At 36.1% G+C, this 16,168-nt stretch overlaps 1 protein-coding gene across 5 annotated transcripts in view; it reads right to left on the bottom strand.

The window, feature by feature from the left end:
* RNF220 (ring finger protein 220) overlaps positions 1 to 16,168 on the bottom strand; it is a 382,422-nt gene that overhangs the window by 33,492 nt on the left and 332,762 nt on the right. For all 5 annotated transcript variants that reach the window (XM_034414914.2, XM_034414912.3, XM_034414911.3 and 2 more), the window contains one exon: positions 14,833 to 14,911. In XM_034414914.2, the coding sequence (XP_034270805.1) occupies positions 14,833 to 14,911 (79 nt within the window). The remainder of the gene's footprint in view (positions 1 to 14,832; positions 14,912 to 16,168) is intronic.

The following is a 16,168-nucleotide window of genomic DNA, read 5'->3' as shown; positions in this document are numbered from 1 at the left end:
AATCAGAAACAAAATACAGTGTTACAACATTCATTGTGTATTAAGACTTTCCTATAAATGAAAGGGATCTCTTGAGCCCACAGAAGGTTACTGACCAAACAATGTGTGTGCTTCAATTACTGAGGGCCCAAGAGACAGACTGACAGCAATATGTAAGCTACCTTAGCTTCTCAGATGTTTCTTACGGAGCAAACTTCAGTAAACATTTGACTGCTGATAATACTGATAATACTTCCTGTATTTCCAAAGAGCAGTGGTAAGAGAAGCCAACTCTATAGGCACAAGGAGTTCCAAGTCCAACTGGAATAGCAAAGTATTCTACAATTGACAAATCTATTGTCAGGAATGTTTTCATCTAGGAAAAGCATGAACGATTGGTAACTGGTAGCTATGGCTGGCCTTGTTAAAAAGCAAAATACCTCCAGTATTGCCCAATTCTTGAACAGTGGCATTGATACAGAATCTAGAAGGGGGTTGTCCAAAGAGGAACAAACATTTGGAGATATATGATGGATCGAATTATTAATGTCACATGACATTAATCATCTGTAATCTGTCCTTAAGATGTTACAGGGAGTATGCCATGTGCTCAGGTGGAAAATTTCTCAGTTACCAATGTTATAAAATATGATCCCATGTGGGAAAGTTACTGAATATGAAGAATGAAATACAGTAGTAAAATTCCTGAACCCTGACATTCAGAATTTCAGATCAGCACTCTTTCTAACTACTGTATGTTAGGAATTGAATCCAAGTGTTAAGGAATATTTGGAAAACCTCTAAAGGAGACCAAGTTATTATCTTTCCTATTTTTCTTCTGTATCTTACTTTATTTCTTTGTGTGTAGTTTTTAGCTTTGTAAAAAAAATTCTATTAAAAAATATATGCAAAAGAGTGTTCCAGAGAACTGAATATTTTGAAGAAAATCAGGTGATGAGACATAAAAGAAAAACTTTTGATTGATCCTTTACAACCGCACTCTCAGTATCATCTGCATGAGCCAATCACAATTTTGCTAGATTCCAATGATTGACCTGGTTGGTTTAACAGGATGGCTCAGAAGCCATACCACATGCAACTGGCCATAATACAAGACAGCTCAGAAAGGAGGAGGAGGGCCCATTAACATCTTCAAAAAAAATTTGGCTGTCTTTTTATCTGCTGTTCTAATGTTTGCTTTGGCTTGTTGATTTGATGTGTTGGTAATTATTATTACTGTAATCTGTCCGCTTTTGATTTCAATTTAGGCATTAAAATTTGCATTCACAGTTCACCTTGGTTAGCTGCTGAACTTGGTTTATTTATATTATTATTACACTGTTTCTTAATCTGAATTTTAAAAAATGCTTAAAATTGCTATTTTTTGGTTGGTCAGTTGAAAGATTTGCTGTTAATATATACATATGTAATAATTGGCTACCGGTTGCCCTTCGGGTGAGGTTCACAGTGCTGGTTATCACCTACAAAGCCCTTCACGGCCTAGGCCCGGGATATTTGTTGGACCCCTTGCAGCCAGCAACAATCTCCAATCGCCCGGTGCGTTCCCACAGACAGGGCCTCCTCAAGGTGCCGTCAGCCAGACAGTGTCGGCTGGCGGCCCCCAGGGGGAGAGCTTTTCTGTGGGCACACCTACCCTTTGGAACCAACTTCCTTTGGAGCTCCGGATGGCCCCTGACCTTCGCTCGTTCCGCCGTGATTTGAAGACCTGGCTGTTTCGCAGCCTGGACTGATGGGGGGTGGGTGGGTGGGTTTCTTAATAGATTTTAAATTGATTTTAAATTGTTTTAATTTGGACTTTTAATTTTATATTGTTTTAATGTGCAATTGTGATTTTATTGTTGTGAGCCGCCCTGAGTCCATTGGAGATAGGACGGCATATAAATCGCATTAAACTAAACTAATTGTGTATGGTGAGAAGTATAATAGATCTTTTTCACATTAACATTTTGTTAATTGCTAATGAGCAAAAATCTGTTCTGTAAACCTCCTGCTTGTCATAATACAATATTGAACTCCTCAAATGTTGCTCTTATCATCTTTTACCTTTTCAACCTGAATTTAAACTAATCCCCCTTTAGTTTTTGCATTCATTCTTGCTACCTTTCCTTTTGCATAGGGCAGCAGCAGGAGCATTCTTCCAATGATCAGACACAGATGCAGTCTTAATATATACATATACTAGCTGTACCTGGCCACCCGTTGCTGTGGCCCAGTCTGGTGCTTCCGCTGGGCTAAAAGAGCGAGGCTGAAGTTCCAAACTCTCCACGAACATTTGGTGGGCGTGGCCAACTCGATGTCACTCACTTTCATCAGTCACATGACAGCCCCTGAGCCACGCCTGCCCAGCTGGTGATTAGGGCAGAGAACCGGTTGCTAAAAAACAATGGGAACCACAAAATCCTCCCTCTGTGTCTCCCCCTCTCTCTTTGTATCTCTCTATGTCTCTCTCTCTCCCCCCTCTGTATCTCTCTATGTGTCTCTCTCTCCCCCTCTCTCTGTAGCTCTCTCTCTCCCCTCTCTGTATCTCTGTCTCTCTCCCCCCTCTGTATCTCTGTATCTCCGTGTCTCTCTCTCCCCCCCTCTCTCTGTATCTCTTTGTCTCTCTCTCTGTATCTCTGTATGTGTCTCCCCCCCCCCGTCTCTCTGTATTTTTCTATGTCTCTCTCTCCCTCTCTCTCTGTTTATCTCTGTCTCTTCTGCATCCCCCGCCATCGCCCTTACCTTTTCAGGCCAGGCCTGAATGCAGTCATGCCATAGTTTAATCTCTCCAGTCATAATCTCTGTCTGCAGACTTTCCATTTTTCAACAAGCTCACAAAATTTATAACTTTTGTGTACTAACATTTATGGCATTCCTTTGAATTCTACTTTTCCACTTGATTGCTAAAATTCACATAAAATTTCTATAATGCTTCTTCCAGTTTCCATTGCTTCAATTTCCTTACATATCAGTTCATCGCTTTTATTTTTAATTCTATTCATTGCTAGAACTTGCTTGTTGACCCCTCTTCACCCACTTCCAAAATAATTTTTCATTTTCATAAAAAAAAATTCTCTGCTTCTTAATCTTAACCTTATTGTACGTATTCCAGTAGAGAGAAGTTCTCTGAAGATGGGCTCCAGTATGAATCCGAAAGCTCGGAAGAGTAAAACTCTGGTCTCAGTGACCGACACAGATTCAATCTTGTAACCTTATTGCCTTTGACCACATTCTTCTCAGCTACCTTTTTTCCGCGTGTACTATACAATGTCTTTTTTCTCATCTTCATTTTTTGCAGTCATGATTCTTTCATATTCTTTTTTTCACCCACAACATCCTTCAATTCACCAAACCACCTTTTTTCGTATCTCCCATTAAAGTAACTTTATACACTTCTGTGGCACTCTGTAACAATTGTTTTCATTCTTTTTAAGCAGTTTGTTCTGACCTAGACTCCCTTAAAAAGCAGGAAGCAGGAATTGGTCCCAGCAAAACCTCTTTTATTTACACGACTGTGAATTACTTTCATTCATAGTCAGCAAGGTTTGTCCAAACAGTTTTTCAAAGGAATATTTATCAACACACTGTATCTCATTTGGCAAGCTGCCACGTAACTTGTTTCCAAACGCAGAGTAAGGTAAAACCTGGCAGAGTCTCTTAGAGTCACGAACAGAACTTTCCACTCTTGAAACTATCGAACAAACAAATTGTTTCCTACAAAAGCCCCCTCCCTGTTCTCTCCTTTTTTGTTTCCTATTGATATGGGCAACAAGTTTGTAAATTTTCATGTCTTCATTCATTATCTAACATGGTAAGTGGGAAGGGAACATAAGTTTCTAATTCCCTTTTCAGTTAAGGTTTAATTGGAATTGGAATTTGTCTAAATCAAAATAAACTTTTTCATTTAAATTATACTTTGGCTGAAAAGGCAAAATTGCATATTTTCTAAAACTCTCATTTAGTTAAACCATAGTTTTAAACAATCAGAGTTCGTCTAGATTTGAACAAAACAATAAATCAGTTTCAAAAAAAAATAACAAATTAGAGGCAAATTTTGATGAGTAGAATAAGGCCATTTATGACACTAAATAATGCTAAGTTGATTTAACCTCAATTCCAAAACCAAATGATAGAGTGACTTCAAAATGCTATTAAATGTGAGCAAAACACAGGTTTCTCTTAGCTCCTTGTAACTGTGTACAATTACTACCCAGATGCTACTGCTTAATGTCAAATGTAAAATCCACCCTTATATTGGGTATGATGCAACTGTGGCAAATTATGCATAGAAATTCTTGCTTCCATGTACAACACTTAGCTTTTACACTAAACTATTTGCTTAGCTAGGCTATTTGCTTCTTATCAACTTAAAATGAAGCAATTCTATGAAATACTGCATGGCTAAATTAGGACTAGGTGTTATCTATAAACAATAAATAGCAATTTAAAGCTCACAGTTTGCTCCTGTACAGACATCACTCAGTTTCTAAAATTCTTCAGGGGGAATTATCAGGGGGAATTAGTATTTTCTAAGTCCTGATTTCCCTCCCTTGTGGACTCGCTCCTGTATTTCATAGAGAATCATAATTTATTTGAGTGAAATACGCTTATCAGCATTGGCTTCATTTTGATATAGCCCAGCTGAGCACTGCAGAGACTTTTTTCTTCTTCTAAGATGTCTTACTCCCTTTCCATAAGCTCAAGACTGACAGTTGAATTTCACACTGTAAGAACCCCCCATTGATTTTTCACTTGTAAGGAACAACTCTACAAATTAAAGTTAACAGCACTGTTGAAAATTTGAAATATCTCAGAAAGGGAATAGAAAGATACTCAACTATATCCTCCTTCTGAGGGGTGCTATATGTCTGCTGGGGGAAGGGAGACAGAACCAAAGACAACCAAAGAAATTTCCACATAATTTTTAAAAAAATGAAAAGGGACTTTTCTGATTGAGCAAAATATTCCTAAAAGGATCATAAAATGCTAAGTTATTACTGTAAGAGAAAAAACTTTTTTAGGGGCTTGTATGATAACAAAATAAAAATAAAACATAAATCAAGTCAATTACCGTAAATTGAGGAAAGAGAATGCTGTTTGTTTCTATACACTTACACTAATTTCTTTATCTGTAGCCATATGCAACTCTTTTTATCAGTTTTATAGACGGCAATCTTGGCTAATCTTAAAAAAACTAAATCAAGTTAAGACTTATTTTAAGACGTATTTGGATGGGAAACCACCACGAAACCTCAGGGCTGCTATCTAGACTGACAAGTAAAACAAAAAGCCATACTGAAATTGGAAATTGCATTTCTACAATTGTTGTCAATAGAGGAGCTGTGGTGGCACAGTGGTTAGAATCAGTATTGCAGGCTAACTCTGCCCACTGCTAGGAGTTCGATCCTGACTGGCTCAAAGTTAACTCAGCCTTCCATCCTTTTAAGATCAGTAAAATGAGGACCCAGATTGTTGGGGGCAATATGATGAATCTGTAAACCGCTTAGGGAGAATTGTAAAGCACGATGAAGTGGTATATAAGTCTAAGTGTTATTGTTCTGTGTCCATGAGGTTATCACAAGTCAAATTCAATTAAAGGCACACTTTATGTTATCCTATCCACAGACTTTTGTAACAGTAATCTAAATGTTAAATATGAGTCTTGACACAGGTTTTCAGTATCAGTGGAACGTACTTTAAAGGAATTAGGAAACCATATGCAGCAATTCCTACAAAAGAGCACAGTATGTTAATGTACAGTAGTTCCTGAACCCAGACACCTATTTTTGAAGCTCAGAATTTAATCTCCAAGAAAGTGGCGAGCAGCAGAACATTCAAATTATCATATAACTAGGATTAAATGAAATTTCACTCTCCTATTTTACTCTCTCCAATTTCCAAAAACACTTTTTTAATAAAATTGGTTTACTTTGGGGCTGCTTACAATCCCTTGAGTTTATACAGCACTGCAGAAATTTCTCTTTTATATACTACACATCATACAGCGATCATACAGCAAGGTTACAGAGACATTTGAAATATGGTTTCTAGGAAAAGAATTATAAGGCCAAACAAAAATAATAGATGAAATAATTAAACATATCAGCAATACACTTTAATGTTCAATATAAAGTATGAATATTTAGTGGTTGGGAAACAAATGAAAGGGAAGGAAAGAAAGCATCATTAAAATGTCCTATGTGTTTTTAGCTATTTTTTTCTTATTTGTTGATTTGTATTTTTTAACTTTCTAAAAATCTGTTAAAAATTTACAATCACAAATGCACAGTTTATCTCAGTTATCTTTAAAGGCTAGATCTTATAGCAGATCTTGATTCTGAAGCTATAAACAGAATTTGCAGCAAAATATTTGAGTTTAACTGGGACATTCACTCTGTGTGTGTGTGTGTGGGTGTGTGTGTGTGTGTGCATGTGTGTAGGGAGGGAGGGAGATTGACTCATTATTTGGATTTAGAGGAACCCAAATCATGTACTAGATTTCAATCTGATTAGAAGCATAAATCAGGATTCACTGAACCTTCCTTAATAAAAAAACTTGAAAGTGTGTGAATTAGTTGTTATAAATGTTGCTCCAAACCAAGTCATGTATGCGTATCCTGAAGGTGATTAATGTAGCAAGAAGTACTGAATACTTAAATGACCAGACTGAGGCTAATACTTTGCAGTCAAACATGTAACGGGGCAAGAGGGATTTTCATTTCTAAACATCTACATTTTTGTTGTCATTTAAATTCTATTTTTACCATGTGGCCTGGTTTTTCTATACATTAGCATATTAGTCATCAAATAATTATTGATAATTTAAATTCTTAAGCAGTTTTGTGCTCCCACTGATGAGATTTTCTTCTCTATCTTACAAAGCCTTTGTAGTAAAATTATTTTATTAAGTTGTGAACTATTAGTTGACGTGACTTTGTTTCCATATATTTTATTTTTAAAATTGGTTAAACCTTTAACACAGCAAACTCTCCCACTTTTGAAGAGTTGGTTGAATGATTATTCTCAAAATTCTGTCCTCTCTTATGGTACATGGATGGAACTGATTGATTTGGAGGCTTGTCCATGGCCTGCATTGTGCTGATTCATATGACTGAAAAAGGATTAAGTTAGATAAATTCATTCTCATATGGTAACTAGTTTTCTTTGCTTTCAATGAAGATTACATTGGAATGGAAAGTTGCATAGAAATAGCTATCTTGAACGAAGTGCAATTTCTATGTTGTGTTTTATATCTCCTTTTTAACAAAAGAGGAAAGACAGAGAGAAAGAGAGTAGGTATGAAAATGGATTTTTCAGGGTTTCTCTCCACTTTATTTTTAACCTTGGAATAAATAAGAAGAGGCTTCTGTTGAAATCTGAATGCTACCCCTTCCTGAAAGGAAGAAATATAGTGAAAATAAAAATAATCCATTACATTGGAACAGTTTAACATTCCAGAAGCTTCTAGCACAAGGATTTTCAAACTTTTTCAGGCCATAGAACCTGTTAGTTTAAAAACAGTTTCCCAGAATCCACGATCAAGAGGCAAATCTCTAGACATAGAAAATAGGCTGTGCTCAGTGAACTTTTTCTTGTTGCATTTAGTCTCCCAATGAGTTCTGAATTTTCAAACAAAGTTTTAAACTTTGTTTAAACTTTAAACAAAGATTAAAGCCTTTATCTAGCAGATAAACCCCTGGATTGACATTAAACATTGTTTCCATATTCTTAAAAGCAAGAAATGAAAACCAATTTTTAAATCAAACTAAACAACCCATGACCAGTTGGGTCATTATTGCAGGTATTTTCTTTCTTTCTTTCTTTCTTTTTTTTTTGATTTGATTTATATCAAATCAAAGCTGGGCTGGTGTAACCCCCCCACCCCCCTTTTGATATTTTTTAACTGTAAATGGATTTTAGTCGGGAGGTTTTAAATTTTGGGCCAAAATTTGTTTAATTTTTTTAAAATTTAAAATTTTGTATTGGGATGTTTTTTTATTCTTAGCTGTGCACCGTCCTGAGTCCAGTAGGAGAAGGGCGGTATAAAAATTTAATAAAATAAATAAATAAATAAATATGCCGCCCTTCTCCGAAGACTCAGGGCGGCTTACAATGCGTTAAGCAAGATTCCTCAATGGCTTCTAACGTACTGGAAAAATTTATTAAAAATTCAGGGAGATATTTAGAGATGTATCTGCCTTGAAAGTAGCCCACATTGCACTGTTTAGCATAATATCTTGTATTATGTCATAAAACACATAATAACGAAATTTATGAAATTTGCCAATTTTCAGACATGGGTACTAACTAGATGAATGCATCCTGTAGGTCAGCCCATTTGAGGCATCTGTTTGAAAAAGTTTTGCCCTGCAAGTGACAATTTTTTCTCAGTTAAAAGTTACATACTCAAGAATCTTAGTAGTATACAGATCTGAAAAGGAAAAAGGTTACTTTCACTTTTGAAGCCAAACCCTTTATTATGTATCTGAATAGATGATCAGACTATGCCTCACCTTTTGGGAGAGAATTTGGGAAACTAAAAAGTTTTTTTTTTCATGTGATTGTGCAGATACACATTGACCTCACCTCTTATAAAACCCTTTTCTAAACCAAACAAGCATCTTGCCCAATCAACCATGAGAAGCATGAAGAGTTATATAAAGAAGATAATTATAAAGGGATTTAATGCTTGGTGAACTCAAATTGCTAAGGCTTATGACAAAGGTAGCACACATGCTTGCTTAACTGGCCCAGCGCCTTGGCTTTGCTCTTATGTAAGCGGCACAGCTGGAGCTGCATCCCAAATGAGATTTGTTTTATGGAAAAGAAGAGTGTATCCCTTTGCTCCTGGGAATGGCAGCCAGTCCCACCTCCCTCTACTTTTGCTCCACTCCTGATTAATGATCTTGTCTGCCTGATTTATGACCCACCCTGGCAGATTAGAGTTTCCCTTTCAACCACCCCCTTTCCCCCACAACCTCAGAAGCCACGGCCACACTCCGCTGGAAATATTAGAGAATTATTAAATAAACATTCATACGTCATGTCTCTTCCCATCCTGAGCTCATCCTAGTCAACACTCGGCAGCCTGGGCCTGTTTGCTTTTCATGCTGACAACAAACAGCTGGAGTGATTCATGGAGAGGCTGGCTACAATGTTTCATGTCATATATCATGCTAGCAGGGCTCTCTGCCCCAACAGAGATAAACTGATCAAGCACAACGGGCTGGAATGAATTTATGACAACACAAAATTGAGGAAAACAAATGGGAGATGACCCAGTGGGGCACTAACCCAGACTCTTTCCTTGGCCTGCAATCTAGTTTGGTGGCAGAAAGCAAAATTGAACATTGGCACTGTGAATTAAGAGGCTAGCTTCTTAACCCCGAAAAGCCTTGATTTCAAGATGGCACTGGGCTATGTGGCAAGCATCTTCGGTAGGGGAAATTGAAGTGTTGTCCTGTTTGCCATCTTCACATAGGTAGAACATTCTAGAGCTGCATGTCACTGCCGAGATTTAGGGACCAATAATGCAGAAAAAAAGCCATTCTATAATGGAGATAAGGATAGTAAGTAAGAAGTAAATATTACAATAAATCTGCATCTAATTTTAAAATTGTAATAAAAAGGGACAAGAATTTTCCCAGGCACCAATTGTTTCCAATGGCAGAATAAGAGACTAAACCAGAAACTGTAAGCTCCAACTATCAAATGAAACAGTTCAATTTTACAAATACTTCTTCCTTCCCCAGCCCACCCTCCAATAATACTGGAAGAGATTAACAGAAAGATAAGAACTTCAGAGAATATCACAACTAAGGTCAAATCCTAAAACGCCCTGCACCCTTATGGAGGAGTATGGCAAATTGAAGACATCTTCACAAAAATGAAGCCAATAACTGAAGCAAAGACCAAGGATCTGGCAAGTACACCAGTACCCTGAAACCTCTCAAAGTAAGAGGAAGACAGGAGATTGCCTACATGTGCTCTGGAGGGCTGCTTCTCATGAGGAGACAGCAGGACAGTGGTTTTCTCTTGGTTTGGCTATCTTGGCTATTGTAAATCATAACAAAGGTAAGTTACCATATTTTTCGGAGTATAAGACTCACCTTAGTTTTTGGGGAGGAAAATAAGAAAAAAGCTGATTGGTGGATGGATCGGCCTCCCGGAATACTCCCAAATCAGCTGTTCCCAGAGGTGAATTTTAGCAACAGGTTCCTTGATTGTGAGCTCTGTGCCTTGCTTTTTTTTCTGCCTTTGAAAGCCTCCAAAACAGCTTCAGAAAAAAAAGGGTTTTTTTCTGAAGCTTCTTTCAGAGGCTTTTATTCTGAAGGACTATTTGTACTCTGTTCAATCTCCTTTCTTTGGTATTGGTATGTAGATTAACCTCTTCTGATCTGTTGGTTATTGTGACATTCTCCAGATTTGTTAACATAGTTTGGTTAGATCCTTTACTGATTCTTCTTTTGTTGTTTGCCATATTATTTTAGATAAAAGCCTTTCAGAGGCTTTTTTTCTGAAGCTTCTTTCAGAGGCTTCTTTCAGTCTCTGAAATCTCTGTTTGTGAGGCTGGGCGGGGCTACATTTGGTGTATAAGACGCATCCAGATTTTCACCCTCTTTTTTGGGGGAAAAAGGTGCGTCTTATACTCCAAAAAATACAGTACTTATGATTTTAGAAATTGGACCTTAGAGGGGACTCAAGATTCTAAACAGAAGGAGGAAAAAACCCCTGAAGCCTGTCACTTAATACTTCTTACAAAATGACACAAAATATTAGAAATATTAAAAGAGATCTTTGAAAAATGGAGCCAGAAAATAATATCAACACTATCAATAATGATGCCTGCTTCTACAGATAATGACCCAAAAATGTTAATGATGGAGTAATAGGTGTAAAAATAACTATATTTTTAAAGTCCCAAAAGGGAAACTACAAATAACAAACCAAGAGAATGATTTGGAAAAGGGCATTTTACTGGATATAAAGAAGGAACTGGCTAAAGTTTAAAAATTAAAATGGAAATACTAATAATAAACAAAGAGAATGACCTGGAAAATGTTTCCTTATTAGATTTACAAAAGAAACTTGTTAAAGCTATGAAGAAAAAGCTCCAAAGAAGTGTGAGGATAAAGAAACACTGAAGAGAATTAAAATCCTATAATAATATTTGGCTGAATTAAAGATTAAGGCAAAGGAAGGAATGTAAATTTGGTTTATTTCATCAAGATTAAAATATGATTCTTTTTATAAACTTCTGGACTTTTTGCTAATATCAGTATTGAAAAGTTTATACTTTAAAGATTTGCTTATAGATAAGGGATGGGATGAATATATATCTTTCTGTAACTTTGGGGGGGTGTTTAAAGAATTACTAAATTTGTTTATATTTGTGATGAAGATTGGAACTCACTTACTTACATATTTTTTGTTTATTTTTTTCCCTATACATTTTTTCCTATTCTTTCTCCATGTTTAGTTTCTTAGTTATTACTATTATAATCATAATTTATAATTAATAAAATTATATATTTTTAAAACAACCTCACAGGCTTTGTATAAAACTGTCTAATTCTTTGTATAAACAGTAGCATTCAATTTTAATAAATTTCTTTTAAAAAGAAATATAACAGTAATAGATTTAAAAATGAAGGGATAATTTATGTAATAAACATTAAAAAACCCTCTTTTTAAAAATCGGTCCTCTCAGAGTACCACAGTTCTTGTAGAATAATAAATGAATTGGGCCAATGACAGTTATTATACCAAATTCAAGCAGCAACTGAGGAAGTTGGATTGAAATGGAAGCTAGTTAAACAAAAAGCAGATCCAAGATTATACTCAAGGGAACAACCAGCAAATTCATCTCTTACTGAGGCAAGTTGTTTGACATGCCAGAGATTTAGCTCCAAGAAGCCTACAGCACATATTCCATTAACTTTCAACCCAAGTACATTAGCTTTGCACCAGAGGAAGGGCAGTTTACTGTATTGTATTAGCTAATTAAAAAGATACTCTCCATACCAAGACTTTGTTTTGGAAAGAGGAAAGAAAATGAATGTCATTCTTATAAAAGTAGGATCAATAAAGAGAATCACTGCTAACTCCATTAACCATTGTTCTAAGTGGGCAGCCCAGCTGACACAAGTGATAAACCATGTGCTTCTAAACACTTTTTAAAATGCTAATCAGACATTATATGGAGCTTAACACAATAATCAATAATGTCCAGATTTAAAAGCAAAAATTAAAGTTATGAACAGAAGGAAGTGTTCCCATAGAGAACCCGCCACAAGCACCATCCAAAAGAAGAAAAATGAAACCAATTTAGCTCCAGATTAAGAGCGAGGAACTAGAGATGAATCAATTTAGCTAGCTGGGCTGGGTCACCATATATCATGGCTTGGCAGCGCAGGTGGAAGCAGCTAGACAGTAGGAATATAAAAACCTCACCACCTTTTTGTCAGGCCCCAAGGTCTGATACTGGTTATCAATTAAGTTAACAGAACCCACCTCTTCACACACAGCATTCTAACTGTTTAACTATCACAGCAGCAACAATTTATCACACACAAATTCTAGATAAAGTAGGATGAAACAGCTATAATCTTTGCTTCTAACTACTGTTTTCTGCTCCCAATGGAGTTAAGAGCCTCTATCTAATAGTAGCAACCTATTTCCAGAAGGGATATCTTATGAAAGAACTGCTGTCAAGTGCAAGAAATGGTAATTGGCTTTTACTTTTTCTGAAAGGTTACAGAGGTTGACTGTCCAAGTTTAATTTTGGTCTTTGAAAGTCAAAGGTTTCTGAATGTTCCATGATAGATCAGGATTTGTCACAAAGAAGCACCAAGTCTATATTTCACAGGACATAATTATTGTATGCATCACTTAGAAAAAGTTTAAACTCCTACAGGCAGCTCTGAATGAAGCATTTAGATAATGTGATCAAGGTGATGCTACCAATTCATCATTTGGACAAGTGTTTTTCAATTTTAAAGGCTAAGATTTGAGAAAACTGATAATTTTCAAACCAATGAAACTGGTAAGACTCCTGGACAAGTCAAAAACTAAATTCCTTTGCTTCCATCAGAAGTTCATAAACTGATCATATGCCACCCACCTCAAATGCTGGTTTGTGACCCCTAAGCCCTATTTTCTCCTAAAAAGTAGAAACAGCGCATGCTGTCCCAGATCTGAGTGTCCCTGAAGTTTTAACTAATGTGAACCCGAATTGTTGAGGTAAATAACTCATGTTAACTTCCTGCTCTTCCTTGCAGTGAAGAGTACAGAGAGAAACACACACTACGTTGGCACAGCTTAAAAGCGGCACTGTGGCTCTCTCTCTCAAAATTCTCTCTGCTCTCCCCAGCTGTTTACAGAAACTACTACCAAAAACTTGCTAAGTATAAGGCACCATCTAAACCAAAATCCTGCATAGCTCATTAGGTAAGATCTGGCTCTAGCAAGTGTTATCAATTTGTCTACCTCCACAAGTTGTCTCCAAGACAAGTCAGCACAAGGAAAAATATGTGTGTTATTTCCTGCTCCAAAGTGCTATTGCCCCAGCTGTTTTTAATGTGGACCATTCTTCTTGTCGTCTAATGAAGTAGCAGCTTTTAGTAAAATCTGCAGTAAGATACACCATCCTATTTCTAGCATTTTAGTTACAATTTTTCCACTTTTTTTCCTGAACTCCATGCACTCTCTTAAATTCATGTTGTATTTATTTCCCCTCCATTTTTCTTTCTACTTCAGCCTTCCTTCAACTGTTTACCACTCAAAGCTCAGTACAATACTCAAACCGAAGTCTATACATACTTGCCCAACGTAAAAGACAGCATTATTAGCTTGCTGCAGAATGTTGTGTTCCTGCAAAAGCATTTCAATATGCATTTCCATGATTAAAATGTGCATATGTACCAGATTATCCTACAGTAATCTACTCAATTCTTAGAACTATCCAGATAACGCATATCATCACTACTAACAATGTATTAGTGCATAATACAGTCTAAAAAGACTTTACATATATTTGCCATGATATTTTTCTTTCTTCAGAGGAATATGTTTTTAAAAATGGGTTATCTGTGTGAACTTGGTCACATCTTACATAGTATGCACAGCTAAAAAGGCCTCTTGCACTTGTATTATTCTATGTCACATAATGAGCAATTTAGTTTGTTAAGCATTTCTATGCTGAAGATTTCAATGCAATCAATCTACATTATACCCAGAACTCACAAGAAATAAGCTTAAATATCACTGTATGTGGCCCTGCCTGACTGCAAGAAGATGGGACAGTACTGTGCATTGCTCTGAACCCCTCTTTTGGTTTGTCACTACTCTTTGTAGAGCAAAATGATCTGTCTCATGTTACTCATTCCCAGTGGAAATGAAGGTTAAAATAATCTAATTCTATTCTGGAGAAAGGGCATAACGAGTAAGTCTTTTGAAAAATAACACGTCCCAGGGGGAAAGAAAAGGGCAGCGTTTTGATACTATAGAGAATTTAACACAAGGATAAGATTTGCTATCATCCCTCTAAAGCCTCAGAAACTACACTGAGGATCTAGAAATGAAACATAAAATCATCTTTTAGAGCCAATATACCAAAATGGATTTTTATCTTTCTACAGATATGGAATTCCTGTAAAGGCTAAAAAAAAAACCCAAAAGGATATGAAAGAAACCCTTTGATTTTCAGCTATGAGAGTGCCAGCTTTAAAAGCTGTGTAGTTTCAGTTGAAAAAATATATATATGCCTGAGTTTTGGACAGTGATAAGCTGCAAGGCATCTTCTGTAATGTTGCACCTTTGACCATCAAATATATACAGACAATTCATACTTACTTCTCTATGTCACTGTTCTTGCAAGTCTTTTGCGCAGGCTCTTGCTTACTACCCTCCCCGTTACTTGTTGATGGCATTTCTATAAATAGGAGGAAGAACTCAATCAATGAAGAAAGTTTATTCAAATACACATCGAACTACAGCATGAGTAAAAGTCTCTCTTCTAAAAATTTAAACACCTCGTAAAAAAAGCAAGAATGCTAATCACACAATAATGAAGTTGAGTGCTAATTTTAAATCATCTCAATTCCAGAATGATACAAACTGGTAATCTTCAGAAGCCTTGGACTATCAGCCTTTGTTATTAACTATAATGGCTGCTGTTAAAGAAAACTGAAAAAAATCTGGAGATCACAGGCTTAATTATTCTTATTCTATTTTTTTTTAAAAAAACAGTTTAGTATGGAACATGTTTTTCTATCAGCATACCCAACTGGACTAACTCAAAAAAAAAATAATAATCAAATTTGTCAAAATTACTTTCTACTAACATTTTTTTCAGCTATATACAAATTAGAATTTCAGAATGATTATACTGTAGATGTATACTGCAGGAAAGCCAACATCAGAGAAAGAAAATTGAGTTTTGACTATTACTTCGAAACCACAGTGGCACGGTGTTTAGAATGCAGTACTGTAGGCTATTTCTGCTGACTGCCGGCTGCCTGCAATTTGGCAGATCGAATCTCACCAGGCTCAAGATTGACTCAGCCTTCCATCCTTCCAAGGTCGGTAAAATGAGGACCCAATTTGTTGGAGGCAATATGCTGACTCTGTAAACCGCTTAGAGTGGGCTGTAAAAAGCACTGTGAAGCAGTATACAAGTCTACGTGCTATTGCTATTGCTACTTTCTCCATTTAGATTTCATGCACATATATTATTTTGTTCAAATAGAAGTACTGAACATGTATAAAAATTAACACTGTTTTGGGTTCCATAGTTTACGCTATTAAATAGGCATACTTTAATTCTAAAAGATTGTGTTAAAAACCTGTAACCTTCTTTTCAGAAGAGGAATCATTCCCAAGCAGCCAACAGAAATTAGAATAAGATGCATTTAAAAAGGCAAGTAAAATAAAAGCAGGATAACCAGTCAATTTTTTAAAAAAAACATTAAATAGGTGAAAACTTATTTATTCATATTCAAAGATCTTTATCTGATGTTGAATACGCTGAAGGCAGAATATGAATGATAAATATCCCTTCAAGCTGATTCTATGATTTTACTTAAGGTTTGGTTGTCCTAATGCATTTATCACCATGTCCAAAAATGGATTTAAAACTCTGAATTATACTGTATACAAAGGAAAGTTGAACTTCGTCATAAATGTGACT

This window comes from Pantherophis guttatus, chromosome 3 (genome assembly GCF_059756535.1).
Source record: "Pantherophis guttatus breed Tessera chromosome 3, ASM5975653v1, whole genome shotgun sequence".
NCBI classification, from domain to species: Eukaryota; Metazoa; Chordata; class Lepidosauria; order Squamata; family Colubridae; genus Pantherophis; species Pantherophis guttatus.
Note: the sequence above shows the minus strand (reverse complement) of the source record. Positions and strands in the feature narration are given on the sequence as shown.